The sequence below is a fragment of the Acromyrmex echinatior genome, chromosome 3 (genome assembly GCF_024713525.1).
Source record: "Acromyrmex echinatior isolate Ae372 chromosome 3, ASM2471352v2, whole genome shotgun sequence".
Taxonomy (NCBI): Eukaryota; Metazoa; Arthropoda; class Insecta; order Hymenoptera; family Formicidae; genus Acromyrmex; species Acromyrmex echinatior.
Genome location: NC_141854.1, coordinates 23,291,560 through 23,315,301, shown reverse-complemented (window position 1 = coordinate 23,315,301; position 23,742 = coordinate 23,291,560). Strand labels below are relative to the sequence as shown.

General features: G+C 31.8%; 4 protein-coding genes and 1 long non-coding RNA gene across 22 annotated transcripts in view; 2 read left to right on the top strand and 3 right to left on the bottom strand.

Moving 5' to 3' along the window:
• unc-104 (kinesin family member unc-104) overlaps positions 1 to 7,239 on the bottom strand; it is a 34,127-nt gene extending 26,888 nt beyond the window's left edge. For 7 of the 8 annotated variants that reach the window (XM_011051592.2, XM_087404625.1, XM_087404624.1 and 4 more), the window contains exon 1: positions 6,853 to 7,239. The gene's annotated coding sequence lies outside the window, so the exon portion shown is untranslated. The remainder of the gene's footprint in view (positions 1 to 6,852) is intronic. The other variant, XM_011051603.2, reaches the window with a different exon arrangement.
• Positions 7,240 to 8,418: 1,179 nt separating this feature from the next.
• Positions 8,419 to 10,850, bottom strand: Sod2 (superoxide dismutase 2). Its single transcript, XM_011051582.2, has 3 exons — positions 10,565 to 10,850; positions 9,469 to 9,758; positions 8,419 to 8,950 (listed from the first exon to the last, which is right to left on the bottom strand). Exons 1-3 carry the CDS (start codon positions 10,600 to 10,602, stop codon positions 8,622 to 8,624), a joined length of 657 nt encoding a protein of 218 aa, XP_011049884.1. The 5' UTR covers positions 10,603 to 10,850; the 3' UTR covers positions 8,419 to 8,621.
• On the top strand, positions 8,737 to 9,934 carry LOC147910366 (uncharacterized). The gene is made up of 2 exons (XR_015544608.1): positions 8,737 to 8,877; positions 9,448 to 9,934. It is a non-coding gene; the product is annotated as an uncharacterized LOC147910366 (long non-coding RNA).
• Positions 10,851 to 11,286: 436 nt separating the features above from the next.
• Positions 11,287 to 18,639, bottom strand: fl(2)d (Pre-mRNA-splicing regulator female-lethal(2)D). Of its 3 annotated transcripts, none has more exons than XM_011051579.2 (6): positions 18,218 to 18,639; positions 16,480 to 16,846; positions 13,967 to 14,091; positions 13,687 to 13,865; positions 13,449 to 13,603; positions 11,287 to 13,309 (listed from the first exon to the last, which is right to left on the bottom strand). In XM_011051579.2, exons 2-6 carry the CDS (start codon positions 16,709 to 16,711, stop codon positions 12,603 to 12,605), a joined length of 1,398 nt encoding a protein of 465 aa, XP_011049881.1. In that variant the 5' UTR covers positions 16,712 to 16,846; positions 18,218 to 18,639; the 3' UTR covers positions 11,287 to 12,602. The 3 variants fall into 3 exon arrangements, with proteins under 3 accessions (XP_011049881.1, XP_011049880.1, XP_011049882.1); XM_011051578.2 differs by having other exon boundaries at positions 18,222 to 18,639; XM_011051580.2 differs by lacking the exon at positions 18,218 to 18,639 and having other exon boundaries at positions 15,114 to 16,619.
• A 118-nt stretch (positions 18,640 to 18,757) lies between these two features.
• LOC105143325 (WD repeat-containing protein 46) lies at positions 18,758 to 23,050 on the top strand. Of its 9 annotated transcripts, none has more exons than XM_087404635.1 (8): positions 18,758 to 18,776; positions 19,265 to 19,538; positions 19,609 to 19,905; positions 20,447 to 21,168; positions 21,257 to 21,573; positions 21,650 to 21,974; positions 22,055 to 22,168; positions 22,271 to 23,050. In XM_087404635.1, exons 3-8 carry the CDS (start codon positions 19,866 to 19,868, stop codon positions 22,376 to 22,378), a joined length of 1,626 nt encoding a protein of 541 aa, XP_087260761.1. In that variant the 5' UTR covers positions 18,758 to 18,776; positions 19,265 to 19,538; positions 19,609 to 19,865; the 3' UTR covers positions 22,379 to 23,050. The 9 variants fall into 9 exon arrangements, with proteins under 9 accessions (XP_087260761.1, XP_087260759.1, XP_087260762.1 ...); XM_087404633.1 differs by lacking the exon at positions 18,758 to 18,776 and adding an exon at positions 18,927 to 19,033; XM_087404636.1 differs by lacking the exon at positions 18,758 to 18,776 and adding an exon at positions 18,937 to 19,093 and having other exon boundaries at positions 19,350 to 19,538.
• Positions 23,051 to 23,742: the final 692 nt, after the last annotated feature.

Sequence of the window (23,742 nt, the reverse complement as noted above, 5' to 3'; positions counted from 1 at the left end):
GTCACCCTCCCTTCCCCGTTATGCGCGCGCGGAAGTTAACGATGTGCGAGTTCATCGAAGTGCGCGATGAGTCCGGTCACCAAGGCTGAACGATGAGTCGTGCTCAGGAACGCTGCGAGGCCGATTAATCGGTTATCAGCTAGACAGCTTACCTTCGAGCTAGGGTCAACGCGAATTGTACCGCGTCATTCTTCTTCAACGCGTTTCAAGCACAGCTTATCGCACCCCCACAACATTTGGGGGTTCTTCCTGCCTCTTGGATGGCATCGCGACATCGATGTAACACCAGAAGATGGTACTGGTGATAGTTGAATTGGAATCAACGTGTGGGGCACGCGCGCACACACACACACACATACACACATTTACGTTCGCACGTGTACCTTACACATTATATATCCTATATATATATATATATATATATATATATATATATATACATGTACCTAACTGTACATATATAAAATACAAGGGTTGCGCGCGTCGATCGACAACACGGTGGTGGTCCAGGGCCGTGTCTGGCCGCTTTCTCGGTTTATGGACCAATCGCGTCGCGTCTGGGGGGAGGGAGAAAATCAATAGCTCGCGGAGGCAGACCGAGTGACGTCAGCTTGCAACCCGACGATCGACCGATGCGACGCAGGCGGCGCCGGCCAATTTCCACGGAGCAATCAATAAATAAAGATACCCACGACATCGCCGACGGTATCGCGCGCGCATGCACATATACAGGCGTACACATGTATTAGGAAGGTCTTAATGCCCATTTTCTTCGATGTCGACGTCGATTAACTATACAAAAATCATCCCTTTTTCGCGCGCAGCCATTTGACACCGACGCGCCGCCATCCCTCTCCTCTCCCCTCGGGGTGGAATTACTTTATACGTAACACGTTCGTGCGCGCGAGGAAGCGACGCCGACGCTCGGCGTCGTTGCGTCGCCAGAATATGCCTTCCGAGAATAAAATTTCGGGTTATAGAAGATTCAACGAGGCGGGTCTCCTTGTTAGCACACGTTTACCGCCGTAAAACGAAGCTATTGAATGAGAATGACGATATTATCATGTACGAATGAGTCAGCTGCTTTTCTGCTTCCTTTCCTTCTGCGGATTCCTTGACCAATTTAGAGGAAAATTTTTATTAGGCACGACATCTAATTCTCCGGGTTCATGAAAAAATCATGAAGAATCACGTTTTATTATTCGTGTCTACATCCAAAAATCTTTATCCACAAGACCTAATTTTTTAATTAAATAAAATTTATTTATAGAATAAAATAACGAGTCTTTCTGGAGATATGTGACTTTACAAAATTGAGTTCTTATCGATCCGTTCATTTCAATTCGCCCTAGCTAAAAATGTCAATACATGTACATATTGTACATACATGCATATTGTACATACACGCGAGATCGTTAATATCTTAACACATGAATTTAGTCGTTTATCGAAGCACATATTGGATATACGCTTCGATACGTACATAAATTTATGTTAGAGCATTAACAACTTCGCACACGTATATATTTACGTATATTACGTACAATCTACACATATATTATTGTGTATATGTAACGATTTTCGAAGGGAATAACTTTTTTAGTTGTTTAAGCGAGTTAATTGAACCAATATTCTATAACAGAGAATGTTTATAAAATGAAGTAATCAATTTCGACAAGCGTCTAATTTGAAATAATTTTGAATTCTAAACAAATAACACATTAGATGTTATCTATCTTCACAATTTTTTCAAATTTTTAATAGCGCATCAAATAAGTCTTATGAAAAATTGCCTTTCTCCTAGTACTTCGTTAAAAATTGATTTGAAATATGCAGAACATATCTTTATTAATTATATATTCATGATTAAGGGCGTACGGTTCAAAGTTCGTTTTTATTTCTGATTTATATTGGTACTGATTTATATTTCTACTAATCCTTTGAAGACCAGTTTTCTCCGATATTTATGGAAATATTATAAAGTTATGGAAAATTTTGTTTTCTAAAGGTTTTTGAGACCTCTGAAATCGATTCTGTTCTCAGAATTTAAATTTCATAAAATCTGATTAGCATGAAATTCAATTTTGGAAGATTTTTGATATTTTTCGAGTTTGGAATATAGCCAGAAAATATTAAATTTCAAAACGATAGTAATCTCCACAAAGGAGGGTTCGTGATCAGAATTTAATTAAAAAAGTCAATTTGGAAATTAGCACTAACAAGTTTCAAATAAAATAAAATTGGAAACTGTTACTTTACAATAAAAAAACTCCCTAAAAAATCTTATGATGATTAAATAATTTTTTTAAAATTCTATCCGCCACACATATATTGAATTTTAATTTTAATTTTTTTATTTTTGACCTCAGTTTTGAATAAAGTATTATCAAATTATTCATAGGTAAAATTTCATAAAAATTGAGTGAGCAGTTTATAAAAGAAGATGACTTCACCGATCCACAAAAAGGATTAAGAGAAAATCACAATAAATTTAAAACAATAATTCGTAATTGAAGAAATAGCAGTATAACAGATATTATATGAAATATTTTCAATTCTCTAAACAGATTGCTCATTCTTGTTTTATTAATATATGTACACTGATACAGGTATTCATCGTCTTGAGTCATTGATACTTCAGAGAATTCAGACTTTTCTTCAGCTAAATTTAATTGAGGAAATCGACAGTTAATGAATAGATTATATAGATTATATAGATTCTATAGATTAGAGTATATAGATTATATCTTACTTATACACGAAGCGAAATAGAGCTATTTGCAGAGCAAGTTGACAAACAATTCCATTTGTCCATTACGAGAACTTAGAAATTGTTATTCGAACTCAACAAATTAGCAGTCACGATATTCGAAATGTTGATCACTGACCTACCCTAGCCCTCGTACTTCGTTTACGTCAACAGAACGTTACTTATTGCCCGTCGTAACCTTCGAACCCTTCAATCCCCTTCGTGCATCACCCACCTCTGTATTCCACAGAGTGAAATCGTTATATCCATACCATTTCGCTTCAGTCAATCCGAAGTGATACTCTATGACGACCTGTAACGGGCGGGTCGAGGTACAATAAGAATGACATGATAGATTGATCGCGGATTGCTGTCACCGAGATTTTCAAATAAATTGGAAATAGTTATAGATTCTCTATTGAGAGTCTATATTGGAAGTTTAAATTTTCTATTCGAAATTCGATTTCTCCATCCAGATTCTTCGGTAGAGATATTGAAGTATCATCTCAGTTTGAATCATAGATTGATCGAGTTGGAAATATATAAACGTATTTTTTAAGTTTAACGGGCTTAAATAAAAAAAATGTATTTTAAAGCTAAAAATTGATACGATTGATACTTTCACGACATTAATGAAATTTTTTAAAAATTTAATGCCGTTATAACGTCACAAAAATCTTCAAAATCATTATTGACATCTTTGATGCCATTTTTCTCAAAATTGTGACAGGATAGGCAAAGAAGAACGTTAAAAAGTTGCTGACCAAAAAGTAAGTAAAAGAAATATTGTAAGTAAAAGAAATATTGTTTTTTTGTAGATTTTGTGACTTTCTGGATATGATAAAATTATTAAAAAGTTCGTAGCGTTTGAGTTTTACTTCAAAAATTAATCACAAACATAATGTATATTCATCCAAATTTTAATATTTCTGCTTATAATTTTCGAGGGGTTCTTTAAACGCCATGAATTTTTTATATAACTTTTTTAATAACTTTTTTTATCACTCGTATTCAGGGAGTAAAAATCTACAAAAAACATTTTTTATCTTTTAGACAAAAATCTACTCTTTTTCGGAGGATGTTAAAAAAAGAGCCAATTTTTGCTCAAAAAGATATAAGTAAAAGAAGTAATGTTTGTTGTATATGTTGACTACTTTAGATGCGATAGTTTTACTGACCTTTTTTTAACATCTTCCTTAGAAAGCAAATTCGTGTTCAGTATCTAAAAATCTATGAGAAACCATAAAATTCGTTCAGATAATGATCCAGAAAAAAGAATCCAGAAAAAAAATTCGCTGATTAGTATAGCTATGTTAATGGAAATTATAAATCGTAATTTGATATACGTTCAACGCCCGGCATTTCCATTTGACAAATCAATTGAAACTTAATCAAATCTATGATTAATAGATTGCCTCTCGAAATTCTCAGTTATTTGTGTTCGTCCCTGCAATATTATATTCTTCGGTTAAATCTCACAGAGTTTCGCTTACACAAAATATTAATTTAATTTCAAGAATCTAATTCAAAACTCATCAAAAATTTCATGAAAAATTAGATTAAAAATTATGCCAAAGAACAGCGTCATTATCGAATTTTTATTCTAAGATCGTTTTTATAATTATAAAAGATAAGAATAAAATTTAATATTATCAATTTGCAAATAACAAATATATTGCAAATAATAATGTTTTAACGTATAATTATATACGTTAAATGTATTTTTTTACTATTTTTTTTAGTATATAAAGATTTTGTCTATTGAAATAAATGAATCAATCAAATAACGGATGTGACGAAAAAGTAACTGATACAAAATACTACATAATAATATTAAACAAATTATCATTTTTCTCACTTTCTTGTAAATGTCAATCTATTCCATTTTCTTTTTGTACCGATAAAAATAATATATCCTTTATATCGGATTTTTAATATTCCCTCTTTTTTTTTATTCATTCTATCTTGATCATCGATCATTCCAAATCGACAGGTAAAGAATCCCAAATTGTGATTAATTAATCTAGGCTGCAGGTTTTTTCCTTAATATAAAAAATGAAAATAAAAATTTCGCTGTAGGAAAAAATATATGTATGTGTTTAACCTTAGAAAGATAAGCATATTTTGAAAAAAAAGAAGAACACGTCTATATTCAACATATAAAATTTAAATTTCATTTTCCAAATCATTTTCATATGTACATATATAATTAATATAAATATATTTTATTTTATTATTTATTTATTTCAACAAAATATATATCCACAAATATAATGAAATTCAATTTAATGCAAATATATTTACTATATAAAAATTAACATTTTTCTTAAAATATTTCTAAAAATCTTAATCTACACAAATAATCTGCGGCGGCATCTATGTCTAAGTAACTTATGATTCTCTTTATATATAATTGAATGCAAAATATAATATTGATTTCGAGATGTTATAACGTCTCGAGGCCTTCTAAAGATTATTAAAAAATAAAGCGTAAGAAGCAAATAGCTCTTCCGAACATATCGGATTCCCTCAAGAAGAGTAACAAGTCAAAATTTTTCAAATTTTATTAGGTGTTGGAATTAATTCGTAGCGTTTTTAATGAAAGAATGTTATTTATTTCACATGAGCATTAAAAAATACATTAATGAAAGTACTTCCCATCACTTGTAAAACGCTACGAATTAATTCCAACACCTAATAAATTATGTGCGAAATGTGTCCTAAAAAACATGCATTGGTTTTCAATCAGGAAAAGTGATACAAGTCGAATTAAAATACTTCTAAAAAAAAGAAATATTATAAATAAATATTAAAATAGAGATAATCGAATAGTATAACAAAATTAAAATCTACACTATAGGCTACTTTTAGAGAACTTGAAACAAGCAATTTGTGATTAGCTTTAAGTTAATTACTTACATTTAATACTGTCGTAATAAATAATTAATTTTAAAATACAGAATTTTTTTTTCCTCTTTTCTAAACAATGTTATAAATACTTTTGATTTAGTCACTTTTCTTCCTTTATAAAAATTCAATTTAATACTGAAAATTATTTATTTTGAAGGTTAAAATATTAAATTAAAAGTATTGAACATCAGTGCTTTTAATACTGAAAAAAATAATTATTATTTTCTATTAAATTTCTACACGACAGATATGCGATAAATCTGCCGACTTGTCGTCAAATATATATTTATTTTTCTCGTTAAGACAAATTTCAATTTTTACGTTTCAACTCCTGACGCAACGCTAATAGTTCGGAATATTCGAGAAAGTATACAAGAACTTTGGACTGATTAACCACTCTTTTGCACTTTACGTTCAGAAACTTTACCCAGGTATACCTAGATTTTATACCTATCATTGTATTCTTTTTTAACAAGGTATGAGCAGAGATAAAATAATACTAAATTTTCCTGAACGCATCCCTGGTTGCGAAATCATGAGTGACGATTATGACAAGGAGAAATCTTTTTCTAGAAAAATGTAACGCGGGAGATTCGAGATAATCAATATGAACTACCGTGTCCAACTTCGCCTTTCCACAATTTCGATTGCGGAATTTTGGTTTGATGATGTTTCGAGAAAATTTCCCAGTTTCACGCATCTCTGGCTATCCAAAATTTTCAATTCGCACGAAGCCACAATTTAGAAATTTCGATGATTGAAAAACAAGTTGTATGATATGTTTTAAAATTAAAAAAAACAGAACGATTCGCTTTCGTCACTCATCTCGAGATTCGCGCGGATTCATTTCCGACGTTTTATCCCGGAATGACAGACAATGATCTTTTAGCTCTTCGAAAACGCTCGGGACGTCGTGCACTTGCCATCGATAACGTCGACGGAGTCGTTTGAATAAATGATTGTCCATCGCGGCAATACGACGCGATGTTGCGTTTTATACTTACGAGGCCATTCGCACGGTGCTCGTAAAGACGCGCGATCGCGATCATGACGCACGCACGTTACGCGCGTGACTGGTTGCGTGAGAGAGGGTGGGAGAGAGAGAGAAAGAGAGAAAGAAAGGCGAGAAGTTAGCGCGAGTAGCACGCGCGAACGACGAAAAAAAAAAGAAACCTCTTGTCGAGGCGACTCACCAGATACGTAGGCAGTGACGTGAAAACAGCTGAGGTTCTACGGCCATACTGGCTCTGGCTCCGACGATACGGATACACGTTCCACGGAAGCGGCGAGCGCCGAGCGTGCACGCCGTGCGTCGCGACGCCACTCGGTTGACTCGGTTGCCCGACTTCCCCGACGCTTGCGATCGATTATCCGAAGTCTCTTGCACGCGGCGCGAGACTTTGTTGTCTGTAACACCTGTCCTTTTGCCTCACGACTCCGTCGTTTCTCGTCGTCAACTCTTCGTGACGAACGTTGCTCCGAACGAACGGATCTGTCACGACGCTGTCCGCCGTCCGCGCCCGCTCGCGCCTACGTTCAACTCGAAGTGACCAGCAGTGACCGCGAAGGACCTGCGCGTTCTTCCCCTGAATCCTCTCACTCTTTGTGGCCAGAGGATAAAGATCACAATCCCGTTCCCGCGCACACGCAAACGGCACGGTCCGTGCTCTGTTTCGCTTCCTGGAAACACGAATGAATCATAGCTGGTGATTCCCAAACATAACCTTGTTTCCTGGTAATTTGTCGGAAGTGATCTTTCATAGATTCGTCTCCTCTCGCGGTCCATTTGTCTTTGGGATACATTGCTGCTTTGTGTGAAATGATATCGTATCTGGAAATTTGAAATGCGATTAAAAGAAGTTCTATTTAAATTGTAAAATTGTTGATTGAAGAGGGTTTTAAATTTAATTCTGTTGAATTTTGTAAACGATAAAATATTTTTTAATTGAATGCAAAAGAATAATTTCATTTAATAATAATATAATTGTTTATTTTTACTGTCATTTTATAAATACGTGTCTTACAATTTACAAGTGTATTGTATCTATCTCATTATTAACCAATTTGTATATATATATATATATATATATATATATATATATATATATATATTTATATGTGTGCTAAATTATTAATTAATAATTTACATGTATAAAATATTTTTCATAGTATCACATATATATAATATTTTTCATAGTTTGAACTAATGAAAAATTGATTTTATATAAAAGCATTTAGAAAGAAAACCTTAACACTTTCTATTTATTATATTTTCATATATAGGTACCTTTTGTTCTGTTTTCATCAAATAAATGAGATAAATTCTTTATAATTCTTAAATATGTTAAATTTCTCTGTCAGCGATGTTCATAGAATACAATTTCTGAATAGAATTTTACAATTTAAAAGAATAAACATTAATAACTTTATTTTGAAAGTATATATTTTAAAAGAATTATAGCAAAACGAACCGATTATGTATTTTATCAAGTTGTTTCTTTAGTATTATATATATTGAATCCTGCATTGATGATCCTGTATTATAAAAATAATTGTATAACTTATCAAAAGGTTGTCTAGGACTAGAAATCATTATAATTTAACTTTCTTTTCATAGCAACTGAAAAGCAAAGAAAAAGTATAGAAAATGTGAGAATATTGTTTTCATATCACGCATTTCCTTAATTTATCATTTTCAAGATACAAAATATTATATTCTATATTAAGAATAAGGAAATGTACTACTCTAAATAAATGTATTTTTATATTCACATATTTTCACATTGTTTTATTTGTTACTCGATTATGTCACTTCGGATACGGTGTAGAAAAAAAAACATACAAATCATAGGAAAATTACTGATTGTATTCGTGATGATCATTCAATCCTAATAGAAACATCACATTAATTACTTTAATATCTAAAAAAATGGACTTAAATGCTAAACAACTTTGTTGAGCCTTAACAATTAATAGCGTTTTTGAAGCGTGCATTTACATCCTTCCAGTTAATAATGTCGAAAATTGCTTCCACATAAACAGGTCGTACGTTCTTATATTGTAAATAATAGGCGTGTTCCCACACGTCGATACCGAAGAGAGGAATGAGACCAGTAGTGGATTGCAGTGGATCTTGATTCGCACAAGTCGCTATCCTCAGCGACTTGGTCTTCTGATCGTATCCGAGCCAACCCCAACCGGAACCCTGAATTGCTATGGTAATCTGAGATAAGGATTTCTTCATTTCCTCCATACAACCAAAGTCTTTGTTGATTTGCTTCAAAAGGGCAGCTGAGCAAAAATATGCAATATATCATTCATCTGCATGAATTATAATCATATATATATATATGTATATCTTCTGATTATAAAATTGCATAAAATTGAAAAGTTTTATACCTAATCATCTCTCACATACTACATAAGTTCTTTTTTTCTAAGAAAATATCTATAAAATATCTATATTGAAAACTATTCACATCTATTGATCAGCTATTTATTCTTTCTTTTCTTTTTATATCTAAAAAAATAAAAATTCTTCAATTTCTAAGTCCCCATTTATTAAAGTGACTTGCTCCTTATTTTAATTTTAAATCTTATGTGACTTTGAAAATTTATAAAATCATTATATATTACAAAATGATCTAATCACTAACGAAATCTCAATTTTTAATTGTGTAATTTTACTCTGACTTGACAAAAACTTTGTACAAATAAAATTTTATAAGAATTATTTTTTAATTACTGAATGAATTGACTTGAATATTATTCAAGTATTTCTTTTACAGTAATTGAAGAGTGATATTTACCATCTGGATTTTCACCACAGGGCGAAAGATTGCACCAAAAGATTGAATGATTGATGTGACCACCACCATTGAACTTGATAACCGGGCCCAGAGCGATTTGTGTATTGATGTCGCATTTTGCAATTGCCTCCTTCATTTTTTCCTCAGCGACGTTTAGATTGTTAATATAGGTTGCGTGATGTTTGGAATGATGGAGCTCCATGATCTCAGCGGATATGATGGGCTCCAGAGCCTTATAATCGTATGGCAGATTTGGAAGTGAATACTTCGATCTTGCAAATACATCCTTGCTGCATTAGTTATATAGAAGGGATTATATCATTATACAATCAAAATACTATATATATATAGTATATACAACAGTATATGTTATAAATAAAAAATACTGTATATATGTGTACATATAAATATAAAATAACAAATAGTAATAAGTAAAATAAAGTTCGCTGTCACTACGAATTGAAAACTTTTGTTTTTTTCTGTTTAAAATATGTGTGTATAATTTTTTCATGATCTTTATCTATATTTTTATTTATTTATCAAGAACAGTATGATTTTAATTAAAACGGTTATTACTGCTATAAGGTTTACAGAATTAAACGATTTTTGTTTCTAGATGATCAATTATGAAAAATATAATATAAAAAAACAATCTACTTGAAAAGTGTGCTAGATAACTTTATAGATCTTTTTTATTAAAAAAAAATTAGCGGATATTCTAAAACAATTTTTGAAAAACACTTTCAGTAAAATTATTCATTTGCATTATTAAAAAATAAGTTATTCTCTTATTTTAAATTCTATATTTCTCTTGTGTTATTTTTCTTTGGAAAGAGAAAATTCGCCGATCAGCTATAAACGTTACTGCTAGTCCTATGTTGATACAAAAAGTACAGAAAGTGTACTTACACACATATGATTTTGCATAAATTATTAAAAATTCATCGGTTTATCAAACGAGTAAGAGTTCAATAATGCAATTGCTCGTTAAACTCATGAAAAATGTTGCAAACATGTCGAGAGGTTGCGTGTCAGGTTAGAAATTACATAATGTGAAAACAGCGTCGATTTGGGAGACGGTTTTCGTCATGCTTACATTGATTTGGAGACCAGAATACGTCTTACTGCGAACATAATTGCGACACGTAAACTGTTTTTCAGGAAGATGTGATTCGATCTTTCCCAGGATTTGCAAGATTCTACTTGCGGATCTTGCGGTTGTCTGTATAATTTTGTTTTTCCACAGTTCTACAGTTCTGCACTGTTCTGCACCACCACTCCTCACTATCCTACATTGGAAAATACTAATAGAATACACCACAAACGAACTTACTCAACTATTCGCCGACTGCTGCGATACCGGCGAGAGTGGAAATTCGTGTAGGATCATGATATTGATGGTTTTTGCGGTAAAGTGCCATTTCCAAACGGAGTTAAAAATGTCTTAAATAAGAACTTTTATAGCTGAAACTATACATATATAATGTTAAAATAAAATCGATATATATTTGAAGTTTGGCAAAAATGAGATAGGATAGCAACAAAGAAGGCTCAAAAGTGCATGTCGATGTTTAATTGCAAATCGATAAATTGAATCAGTTAAATTTTAAAATATTCATTCTCTTTAAAATTGAAATTTTTTATGTGCAATAATTTTCTAAATATATGTTAAATTTGATATTAGGATTTATCTATTTATTTTTTAATTCTCTCGTTTGGGAATTGTCTTTAAATTTTCTATTTTTTTCAATGTACATATTTACTACGCAATTACATAATTAAATGCAAAAGTATGGAATGGAAAAAAATTAACATATGTTCAGTCTGAATAAGGAATCCTTTAATAATCATGTTTTGCAGTTGAAGATTCACAATTCATGTTAGCATACTTTTAGTGATAAGATTAGTGTAAACTAACACGCGGACGTTCTACATCGCGTAAGCAAAATTGGATTCTTATCGAAATATAAAGTTATTTCTAATCGTTCTTAATTATTTGAAGAAAAGAAGACACCATGCTTTAATTGCAAAATGTGCGTAAGAAAAAGCACTTTATTCTTTATCGCTCATATCTCAGAAATTATTAATATTTTCTATACAAGAATAATAATGGCACTATATACAGAAAATTTGGGATGGAATATCATGCATTTTACCTTATAACATTTTTCTTTTTTTTAATGCAAATTTGTATTTTTGATATCCATCTTTCCTTATAGTATAAACTACAAATAAAATTGAAAGTACATTTTTTTTTACGGAGATGATATAAAATAAATTTGCATATATAGATAATATAAAATATATCAAATACTATACAAATTTCAGTTTAGGAAAATTAAAAATGTGAGTTTAAATGTATCAGTCTGTGAGATCAATCCATATGCATTATTAAGACTAATATTGTATATTTTGTCATATGCTTTATGTTTTCCAATTATTCGGTAAAAGCAAAATTAAATCGCGGTCGATGCCTCATATTGCACAAAAATACATATGTACATCAGACCGTTAAGTATGTACATAATCATACGAAAATCTCACAGTTCGCTTTCTATACTCAAAAATATTAAAATTCACTTGATTTACGTAATATGGTTAGGCGTTTTTGATTAATTTTTGACAATATCTTTCGAATTATCTGTCTTTTACTGATAAACCAAAGCTTTTGCTGATTTTTACATAAAGTTTTAATACAATGAATTTACAAAATACAAACAAAATTCGATTGTTCTTGAGTTTTCCTTACAGCGTATTCGGCTGTAATAAATTATATTAACCTATTCAGATTTTTCGTCTGATATATCTTTGTAATGTAATACGCAACTTGGTCGTTTGCAAGTAACTTCACGTAAACGAACTTTATATCGATCTAATGGTATAAGAGTATTTACAGGTTTGTCATTTTAGGGACCAATGTGAATATTTATCCTTTGCAGTTTATCACGAATACAGGTACTGAAATTACGTTTCTTTATGGCTAATTATTTTTTTTATTCGAACAATATCTTGTAAATAGGCAACCGGTGTTGCTTTAGATGAAAAATTTTGTACATAGTGGATGTCAAATTATATATCGCGAATTTCAACCACACGTGTAGTTAATGTTGTCCAAAATCAACCTAAAACAATATTCATTCGGGATCACTCTGCAGAGTCTCGCCATTAGTTAAAACTAACGCATCATCATCGGCTTCGTTATAATCAAGAGAAAGAATGCTTTCCCTTCGTTTCTTCTTGTGCGTCCTTTCATCATCACTACTGGCTGCACTTTTCTCCCTCTTTATCCTGTCCCTACCCCGTGTTGTTCGTGTTGTCACCTCCTCCCCATTTGATTTACCACTATTCCTACTGTGATTCTTATTTCTTAATATTCGTTTGTTCCGATTTTCTTCCTGTTCTTCTTCCCTATCACTAAGTTCCTCGTTCTCAACCTTAATAATTAACGCCGCGGAATCGCTGGAACTCTCATCATTGTGATCGGCTTGATTAAGTTTTCTCTCCGCACGTTCTGTCCTTTCAACACTGGTAAGCTCACTCTGGGGCGACGCTAACGGTGGAGTCCTCACACCTTTGCACATATCACTGTCCTCCATCGGTTTTGAAGATTTCGTATCTGATACTGTAGTTTCTTCCTGTTCCTCTTTCTTAATTGGCGGCGTATGGGGCGATAAACCATTCGATAAATTATTCTCGTTTGTACTTGCCTTTAATGCTGCATTCTCCTGTTGCAATAGCGTGACGGACTCTCGTGCTTTGCGCAGTTCTTGTTGCAAAAAGTAAATAGTGCTCTGCATACCCTCTACGTCTTCATCTAAATCCTGCAGAAACTCATCTAATTCTGTAACAAATTAAACGAAAATGAATTAATTATATTTGAAATATTTCGATTACAGAATCCAATTTTAATTGCAATAATTATAATAATTACTTGGTAAAAATTAATAACAATGTAAATTAATGAATAATTAATATGATACCTGATTGTGACTTTTTCACTTCCTCACTAAAACTCTTTTGCAGAGCAAGTTCGCCTTCCAATTTAGCAATACGTCCACTGGCAATCATACGACCAAGTTCTTCATTTTCTTGATATAATAACCTACACTTTGCCATTAATCTTTTCCCCGTGTTACTGTAAATAAAATATTTAATTTAATGAAAACATTTTTGTCACACATGCGATGTCTTTTATTTAATGTATAAAGTTTTTCTGACCTATCCGGCGTGAATTTCCACGCGCTTAGTTCATTCTGCGTATCCTCTAATTTGCCCTTGGTCGTTATTAACTCTTGCCTTAATTTCTGTATTAATATATTAACAGCCGGATCTAATAGAGCGGACCTTAATGCAGCTGTGGACGGAGCTTGGGTGGCTTTCATTTCAGTTATTTGATTCTAATAATGAAAAAAATTCTTTTTATATAAGATCATATAGAAATAAATTTTGAAAGATCAACTGTACTAGAATTTCGATGTATCTGAGAATAATTACATACAATATATTCTTGTAATTCCTGCTCTTTAGAGGCAAGCCTCCTCACTAAGATCTTCTCCCTGTGAGATGCCTCTATATATTGTTGTCTGTATTTGTTTTCGGATTCTCTCAATGAAGCTAGCTCACCTATAAAGGAATAATCTATAAATTTTTCTACTTCTAGAATTTTAATATTCAATGGAATCTATGTGTTTCTTAAAATTGCAATAGTTATTACATATATGTTTGTGAGTATGTATATTATATTTATATCTTACAAGAATATTTCTTGTAAAATACATAATTCTTGATCATTAAAACAATTACAGTGAAATAATGGAATATGTATTTCATATAGGAGATGTAATACATACACACATACGCGCGCGCGCATATATTAGTTCTCTATTTTAAGCCTGCAAGTTTTATTTTATTTTTTTTTCAATATCTAGCCAACGATTGTATTTTATATTGTCTTAATGTTTTTAAAACTTTTTTTAAAAATTCTTTAAATAAATGTAATTTTTGATATTTGGATTATTAAAAATGTAAATATAAATATCCATATTCTAAAATTTAAGTAATATTTTGTATTATTTATTTATATTATATGTAAGAATTTCAAATTATTTTTCTAAAATAAATTAATTAGATTCAAAAAGAATTCTTTAATAATTTTTGTGAACAGTGAACTCTTTGTATAAATATATTTCAACGAAAAATAAATATTTTTTTCTAATTTAGTAACATTTTTTCCAAAATTATTATTAATGAATAAAATTTATTATTTTGAAGAAATGTAAGAATATATACTTTATTCTATTGTAAATTTGTTATAACATATTTACAACACACAAAATATCAAGAATTTTTTTCTGCAACTATAAATAATTTTCTTTGCAACATTTATATAATTAAGTTAATTAAGAATACAAATTATAAATCACAATATTGGATATTAAATATTTGAAACATCAGACTATATAATTTTATAAAATTTCTTGTATAATTTATATATATGTGTTATAATGATAGTTTTTGATGGAAGTAAGCATACTGGAAAAATTAATATTTATGGCTTTTACCTAAGTGCGCATAAATAAATAATATACTTTTATAAGTACGTGACTATGACTGCCTGACAACTGACATTGTTAATTAGCGCATACTTTGATTTTTGGAGTCGTTGCGACGTGCCATTTGTGTGATTCTCTGTACTTCCAAGACCAAGAGTGGACGTTACTTTTCTTCCGTATGAATCAAGCATGTACTTGTTGCAGACACAGATGTTGGCGTAACGAGACGCTGGCCGGGCTTAACCCACAGGTATGTACTTTTGAAATTCGTATTTGATATCAGGACATTATGGTGTAGGTATAAATGCATGCACAAGTTGCATTCATAATAAGAATATGTAGGACAATTGATTTAGGAATACAGTTAATTGTATTATCTCTAACTGGAAAAAAATTAAGGATAAGATAATATTTAAGGATACGTAGATCAAGGGAAGGGAGACAGATGGGATTGAGTTATGTTCCAATTGATAACGACGAATGTGATTGCGTACTTCACCGAAATATAAATTTCACGCACCCCAGGTGCAGTATTTTGTAGGCCAAATGGTGACACGGATCCACTCTTATTATTCCTCTGAATCGTAAAATCAGCGCCATCATATAAACGCTGCTTTTCATTTCATCCTCGTTAACTAGAACTCGATATTTCAAATTACACGCACGGCACACACTCTCCTGCATTTTTTTTTTGGCAGCATAATTATTATACTGCAAAGATAAACGCGATACACTGCACAGGGCACTTGTGAAATGACATTTTGAGCAATGCTGTGTCTTCCACAACATTGGTAGCAGACATGGGTTTTTTTTTTGCAGAAAAACCTTATTGACGCTTCTTGACACACATAAGCACTTGTTAGCTCAGCCATTTTCACTTTTACTCGTTAATCATGGCTTTTTCATGGCTGACAATATAATTGCTCACAAGAAAATTTGGACTAAATGTATCCCTTTTTGTACATCATATATGTGGCTGTCACTCCACCCGTGCTCACATTTACATTGAGAATTATCGCCTTACATCACGATACATATGAATCTTTAATTACCCGCACTATACACATTCACAAATGTAGTTTTGAAAATTAATATAAATATAATCACCATATTATATATGAAGCGCAACATTATCTCAATTTCATATTTAATTTTTCTAGTACTTTTGTGCAGATACATTGAAATAATCTGATCGCACGTATATTAAGCTCTTTCAGATTAGAGCAATAAATAGTTTCCTATGTTTATACCTGGTGTACTTATTTATTAAAGCTTTCTCATTACCTTAAGCCTAATAAACAACTTAATGACAATATCCTAAACACTGATCTAATGAACCCTATGCTTAGCGTCTCTACGAGAGTCTTGTCTCTTACAAAATATCGTTGTATCCTGGCATTCGTTAATTCGCTTAAGATATGTGGTGAGTGAGGTGGTCTCACTCGTGTGATCTCAGTACCTTCCTGAGCTGCCGACTGGGCTTCTAGACACTCCACATACAAGTCCTGTTCATGCCATTTGGCTGCTAGCTCGTCCTTTGTCAAGCTGTCCAATTGTTGCTGAGTTAGCTTCACGCGTCTTGGTTGCCTAGGTGAATGCAGGCTACTGGGCTTCCCACTGTTGCTGCTGCCCTGAGGACTCCTTGGCGAGGATGGTCCTGCCGACTTGACCTCGCTGCACTCATCTGCCATTTCCACCGCTAATTCGCAGTTGGATGTTAAAATGTAGAAGAGGCCTTTATGCAAAGTCTTCTATTCATTAATGCTACGATGCTGACGAATTGCGTCACTGATTGAGTACTATAATTGATATTATAAGACAACCATCTGAAACAGACAAGTATAGTGCAAGTATATAGTATTAAAAATTATGAAATCATAAGCTATGTTTTATAACTGCAATTTTGAACAATTATTCATAGACGGTTATTTTAAAATTTTAATATTAATAAATATAATCATTATATCATCTATGGAGCATAACATTATCTCAATTTCATATTTAATCCTTCTAGTACTTTTGTGCAAATACTATACATTAAAATAATCTGAGCACTAAACTCTCTCATAGAACAATAAAAATTTCATACCTGGAGTATTTATTTATTAAAGTTCTCTCATTAAGTAATGTCTTAAAATGCTAATACAACTAATGATTAGTTAAAACATCTTAAAGGTCTATTTTTTTTAGTCGTCTTTTTTGTATGGTTCATCTTCTCTTCTTTTCTCTTCATTTTGGAGGAAAAAAAAGAGAAAAGATGAACAGTTGAAGTTCATCTAAAAAAAATATGTATTAAAACTGTACTTAAGACGAATTAAAATATAAGAATCAATTATGAATATTGGCTGTAAAACTGTATGTGACACAAACAACTTCCATTGGACAAATTAATTTGTTGACTGCTCTATTTTGCGATACTTGTAATAACTCTGTAAAATTAAATGTGGATCACTGTAAGACCATCGATTTGAAAACACGACGATCTTATCAGTCACATTTGATTAACCTATAGATAAGTCTCTTAAGCTACTCATCTGCTACAAGAGTAAAATTATCTATTTGCCTGCATATCTCTGCAGTTAAAGTGAACTTTCGTGAAAACTGATAGAAATGCAAGATATCTATTCTCTTTTCCTCTCTCAATTTGATTACAGTATGTGAGAAATATATTGAACCTTATTGGAAAATATCAGACTGATAGATTGATAGATACGCGTGGATATCCATTAAGCGTTACGCATCAAGGATGATACCGTTGTAATGTTATAATGAAGTACGATCACGTGAAAAATTCTGTACGGGGAACAGTATCGAAAGGCATCGCTGGAATCCGCTGTTGCGGCGGAACTGAAATCAAGAAAGCGGAATGCATTTATCTGCGGTCAAAAGACATCCGTGACGCCATTACGTCGACATGTCTGCCGCGAAGGAGCAGCTTGCATTACGTTTAAGCGCTCGTTTCTTTTCTTTTTCACTTGTGCCGTCCTCTCCGTTTGTACTTTTTTTTCCACCTTCTAGGGAAACGGCTATAATCTGCCGTAATCGCGCGGATCTCGGACAATTCGAAGCCAACTTTACCGTGATCGATTACCACGCGGTTTCGCGAACGGCGGATATTAGTTGCCGCGCACGTTAACACATATTTTTCTCTATCTCTTTCTTTTCCTCCCATTCCCATAAAACCTTGATCGACGTACCTACCGCATATTAGGACGGCAGAGATCCCATTATTGTGAAGACGGCCGGGTCGGATGTCAGGACTATCAGGAGAGAAATGAGACGAATGACATCGCGCACTCGTGGAAAAAGCGCCAAATGGGTCCTTCGCGTGCGGCGAATTTCACTCCGCGATCGATCAATCCGAACGAAGCCGAATATCACGCGAGCAACAAGGAAAGCGTGCACGATTAAACACTTAACTGTTTTCAACGAGGTATAAGCGTATACGTAACACCGTACGTGGAAACTTGGGAACGCGATAGGTAAACCTCGCCGCGGTCAAGAACGTTGCGACTAATCATGAATGACAATCATCCCCACAGATCGCGAGAGGAGGGAACCGGAATAGCTGAACGAGAGTGTATCAGCGCATGCTCCAATCGTGATCGACCTACGACGAATGTGAACCCAGTGAACCAGCCTGCGAATGACGTGAATGTCTCGCAGCAGTGTTGCCAGGCTAATCGAAAGATTTGTTCCTAATGAGGCTTTTGCTGAATTTGCTTCTTTACCTTTTAAAATCCCTAATAATAACAAGTATTCGATATCACGATTTTATCACAGTATAATCATACCCAGTAGCGACAGTGAACTTTTTTGTAATCTGCAATTTTTAGTGCGCATGTATCGGTTTGTACACTTAGGATTATAAGCTTGATAGAAATTCAAATTTAAGAGCCTGTCGTATCATAACTTTACACTTCACAACATGGCGGTGAATCATGTGACCTAAGAACATTTACAATATATCAAAGTTGCCGACGTTCAGTGTCGCTACTGGATATGATTATACTGTGATTTTATTGTCAATGCATTCATTAGGCCTGGAGGTCGATTCTGTGTCTTCAAACAAGGTGAAAATTATAAAAGTGAGCAAATTTATTAGATGTTGTAACCAATGAATTATTAGTATTCTAGTAAATTCGTTCACTTTTGTAATTTTCACCTCGTTTCAAGATACAGAATCGATCCCCTGTTCTTTTTGACTGAACTTGCACTTTCATCTTTCTTCCTTTTCTCTTCAGGAGGACAGAGGAGGAAGGAAGATGAACCGGTGCAAAATTCAGTCAAAAAGAACCAGACCTGTTTACCAACTACGTAATTACGTAGTTCCCAAATCGAAAATGAATATACTGGCGTTAGTGTACGGACGATTTTGACGAAAAACGCCAGATGGCTGCTCTCAGATTTCTGTATAATTGGACTTTATCGCTGATTGTGTCTGTTGTATGATTCCTAATAAAATTAGTGTAGAAATTAATATTTGATCACGATAAAAAATCACAATGAGACGATCAGGTATGAGCATTGAGATCATCCTTTATTGTTTGACTTTTTGTTTTTTTTCTCTCGCTGATATAATTATAAGTAGGTTAACTCACGTGTATATCTCTGTAAACAAGAATGGATTGAAAGTTCGCTCGGTCGGAGTGAATATATGTTTGTTTTGGTCTGAGTGGATATTTTTGAAAAATGTGGCCGGCTTTAAACGATTTCATCATACATTAAAAGTTTTTATACATTTTATTTGAATATCTTATGTGTTTCAACTCGTTTATGATCAGATTACAACTACGAGATTGCTGTGCAAGTGCCAATTAAAGAAAAGGAAAGAAGGAAAAGAGAATGGATCGAAATGGCTTGAAATGGATTTCGATTTTTAGAAGTAATGCATTTACAAACGTTAAAATGAGATCTTTTCAATCTGAATGTATTTTTATTCATTTACGTGAATTGAATAAAGCACATTGAATTTCTACCTAAAAATAATATCAACTTTTTACTTTGTGTATACTTCTTCTTCAAAATTCTGAATAGGAAATACGTAATAATTTTTCAATCCAATTAAATCCAACTGAATCTAATTTAGTCCAATTGAATAAAAAAAGTTTTTGTTATTTAAAATATAATACATATTTGAATAGATAAAATTTCAATTCATTTTAATCCATTCTCATTTACTAGATAGAATATACATATAAAAAAATTATGTAAATGCAATAAATTTACAAAAAGTCATTTACATATAATTTAATATTGTAAAGATGCATAATTATTTCTATTTTAAATAACTTTTAAATCTAGAAAATGTAATTAAAAATCTTGCATGTATTACAATTAAAGTAAACTTAATTACTTATTTTTATCATAGTTATTATTTTAGTTGTCATTTTTATTATATAAAATTATTTTTATATTGTTTCTAGTGGATAAAAAGTATTACGGAATGACACCAATTGGTAAAAGACATTCGAAAAAGATACCAATTAAAAAAGAAATATTAATGAAACATTCTAGAGGTCCTGGACTTGAGTTAAATAGAACGAAGGATATAATAAAAAATAAAATACTGAGAAAAAAATTAAAGCAGAAAGAGCTAGCTATAGAAGAACAGATAGAAGCTTCTGCTCGGACAGAACTATTATTGACAGAAGAGTATGGCTACTTGGAAGCAGAACCTGGAGAAGTTACTACTGAATATCGACAGAAACAAATAGCAGAGAATGTAGACATAACAAGCGCGGCTAAACGTTTCAAACTGGATTTACAATTTGGCCCATACTGCTTTAGATATACCAGAAATGGTAGACACTTGCTCTTGGGTGGGAAACAAGGTCACGTGGCAGCTTTCGACTGGGTGACGAAGAAACTGGCCTGTGAAATAAATGTAATGGAATCTGTGCATGATGTTACATGGCTACATCTGGAAACTATGTTTGCAGTAGCACAAAAAGACTGGGTTTATGTATATGATAATCAGGGAATAGAATTACATTGCTTGAAAAGAATGAATGGTGTAACGAGATTAGAATTTTTACCATATCATTTTTTACTTGCCAGTGGATCAAAGGATGGTCACATGGCTTGGTTGGATATTTCTATAGGCAAGCTAATTGCTCGTTATAACTCCAATTTGGGCAGAATATCTGTGAGTTTTATAAAAGATTGCATTTATTTTTGAGACTGTTCATGTTGTATCTTAGAGATTGCTTACTGACAATCATTAATTTATATAGGTGATGACGCAAAATCCAAGTAATGCGATACTATGCGTGGGTAATTCGAAAGGAGTAGTGTCTATGTGGTCTCCAAATTCTCATAAACCATTAGCAAAAATGCTTTGTCACCATCAGTCAATTATGACATGCACTGTTCATCCATATGGGACTTACATGGCAACTAGTTCTCTAGATAAATCTGTGAAGATATGGGATATTAGACAGTTAGCAGGACCAGTGAGTCACTTGTACCTTCGTTCACCCGCTCATCGTATGTCTTACAGTCAGCGCGGTTTGCTCGCACTTGGAATGGGCAATGTGGTTGAAGTTTATAGGTAATTTATTGATATAAAATAAGTAGTACACAATCGAGGAATTTTTATCATCTATATATATTTATTTTTATATTAGAGAAACTTCTGGTGACTTCAAGCCATATTTGCGACATAGAACTGCTCGCAATGTGAACTGTGTAAGGTTTTGTCCTTATGAAGATTTCTTGGGAATTTCAACAGCTAATGAATTTTCTTCACTTCTGGTGCCAGGAAGTGCGGAAGCAAACTATGATGCGCATGAAGTTAATCCATTCCAGACTAAAATTCAAAGACGAGAGACGGAAGTGAAAGCACTTCTAGAAAAGATACAACCTGAATTAATTACGCTAGATTCGACCGAAATACTTGAAGTTGATGTACCTACGTACAAAGAAAAAGTGGAAGCAAAGAAAAAGCTTTTGGTAAATAGACGAAAATATTTTAAATTCAGATTATTTTGTATGATTATAACATTCGACATTTTTAACAATATTTTTTTTAGTATGTTAAGCCAAAACCAATAAACTTTGAACCCCGACGAACAAAAGCTAAGGGAAAAGGTGGCACTGCGAAAATAATCAAAACTAAAAAAATATTGAAAGACCTAAATCGTCGGGTAAGCATTGTGTATATTCTAAACTAATTATTTTTGATACTTATAAATTGGAATTAAATGTTAAATGATTAAATGTTAAATGATATAAATTATTATTTTTAGGAAATGATTGAAACGCTTCGTGAAGAACAGAAGGAAACAGTAACGAAAAAGACAGAGAATCAAAATAAAGATTATGGTGTATTAAATAGATTTGTTTCGAAAAAATAGAATAATATAACAATAGGATTCATAATTGTGTATATGTAATTATTATACATTTTAAATTGTTATATATTTTAATATTTATAAAAGTTACGACAAATAACGATATTCATATTTTTTAAAAATAAAATTTGACATCAGATTCTCGTTAAAAAACTATTAAAAGAAGTTAACGAGAATAAATTTTGAAACATTTTATATGGAAACTTTTTGTGTGTATTGATAACAAATTAATTTTTTTTCTTTTGTTTTCATAAAAAGCAATTAGATTAATAAAAGAAAATTAAGGAACATATATTTCTTGAAATTAAATTGTAATTTTCGATATTAAAATTATAAACGTATTTAAATTTCTCTTTGTCATAAACATACATATATGTATAACTACTATTTTTTGTTTCCAATAAAGAAGTAATTAATAAATTTCTATTTCTTCTGTGAAGCTTTGAAAGTAAAATATAATAATTAGATACTTACTATGAAAAACAGAAAAAGATTTATTGAAATACATTTTAGCTGATTAAAGAATGTGCGTTAAAAAATATCACAATATAAAAAGATCAAAATTAAAATTTTTTAATAAATTGATCTCAAAACATTTATGATTTGTTTCTGTAGCAATACATTATTTTTAATTTATTTGAATTTTTAATAAATTTTCTTTAAATAAAGAATAAATTTTTTCAGGAGGTATACATATATCTACTGCCTGCTTGTTTTTACCATTTCTAGAGATTAATTTTTGTGAAGAGTGAGTCAAAACTGAGTAATTAAATTTATCAAATAATAAGTAACTTAACTTTGATAAATAATGAGGTGCATCATTTATTAAAATTTTATATCTTTTTTATTGCATGTTTAATAAAAATTCATTTTTTTTAAATTTATTTTTTTTTTCGAATTCATTTTTTTACAAAGACCCAAAAGATCGAAATGATTTATTTCTTCGGAATCTTTATTTTTTTACATATTGCTTAAACAATATAAACCTATAGCTATTGAAAATTGTTGCATGCTTTTTCAAATTTTTCTCATAATTTCATTCTATTAAATTTCCATTCAAATAGTAATGTATGTGTGATAGCTTTGTCCTCTTATAAATTACAAATATAGAAAATGCAATAATATTTCGATTATTTGTTATTATATAATTATTCGATTAAAAGAATAAGATAGTTGAATATTTTCTAGACTAAGAAGAAAATACGTACTCCTCCAAGCAGTGCGCAGTGATAACATATTTCTTGTGAATGATAGCTCCATCGCAAATATGCTTCCCATATTTACAAGCTTCAACGAAACTTGATAAGGAAACTCGCCATTCAAAGCATCGTTGTCGCTTAGGATTTGCAGATCTGGCAAAACCTATC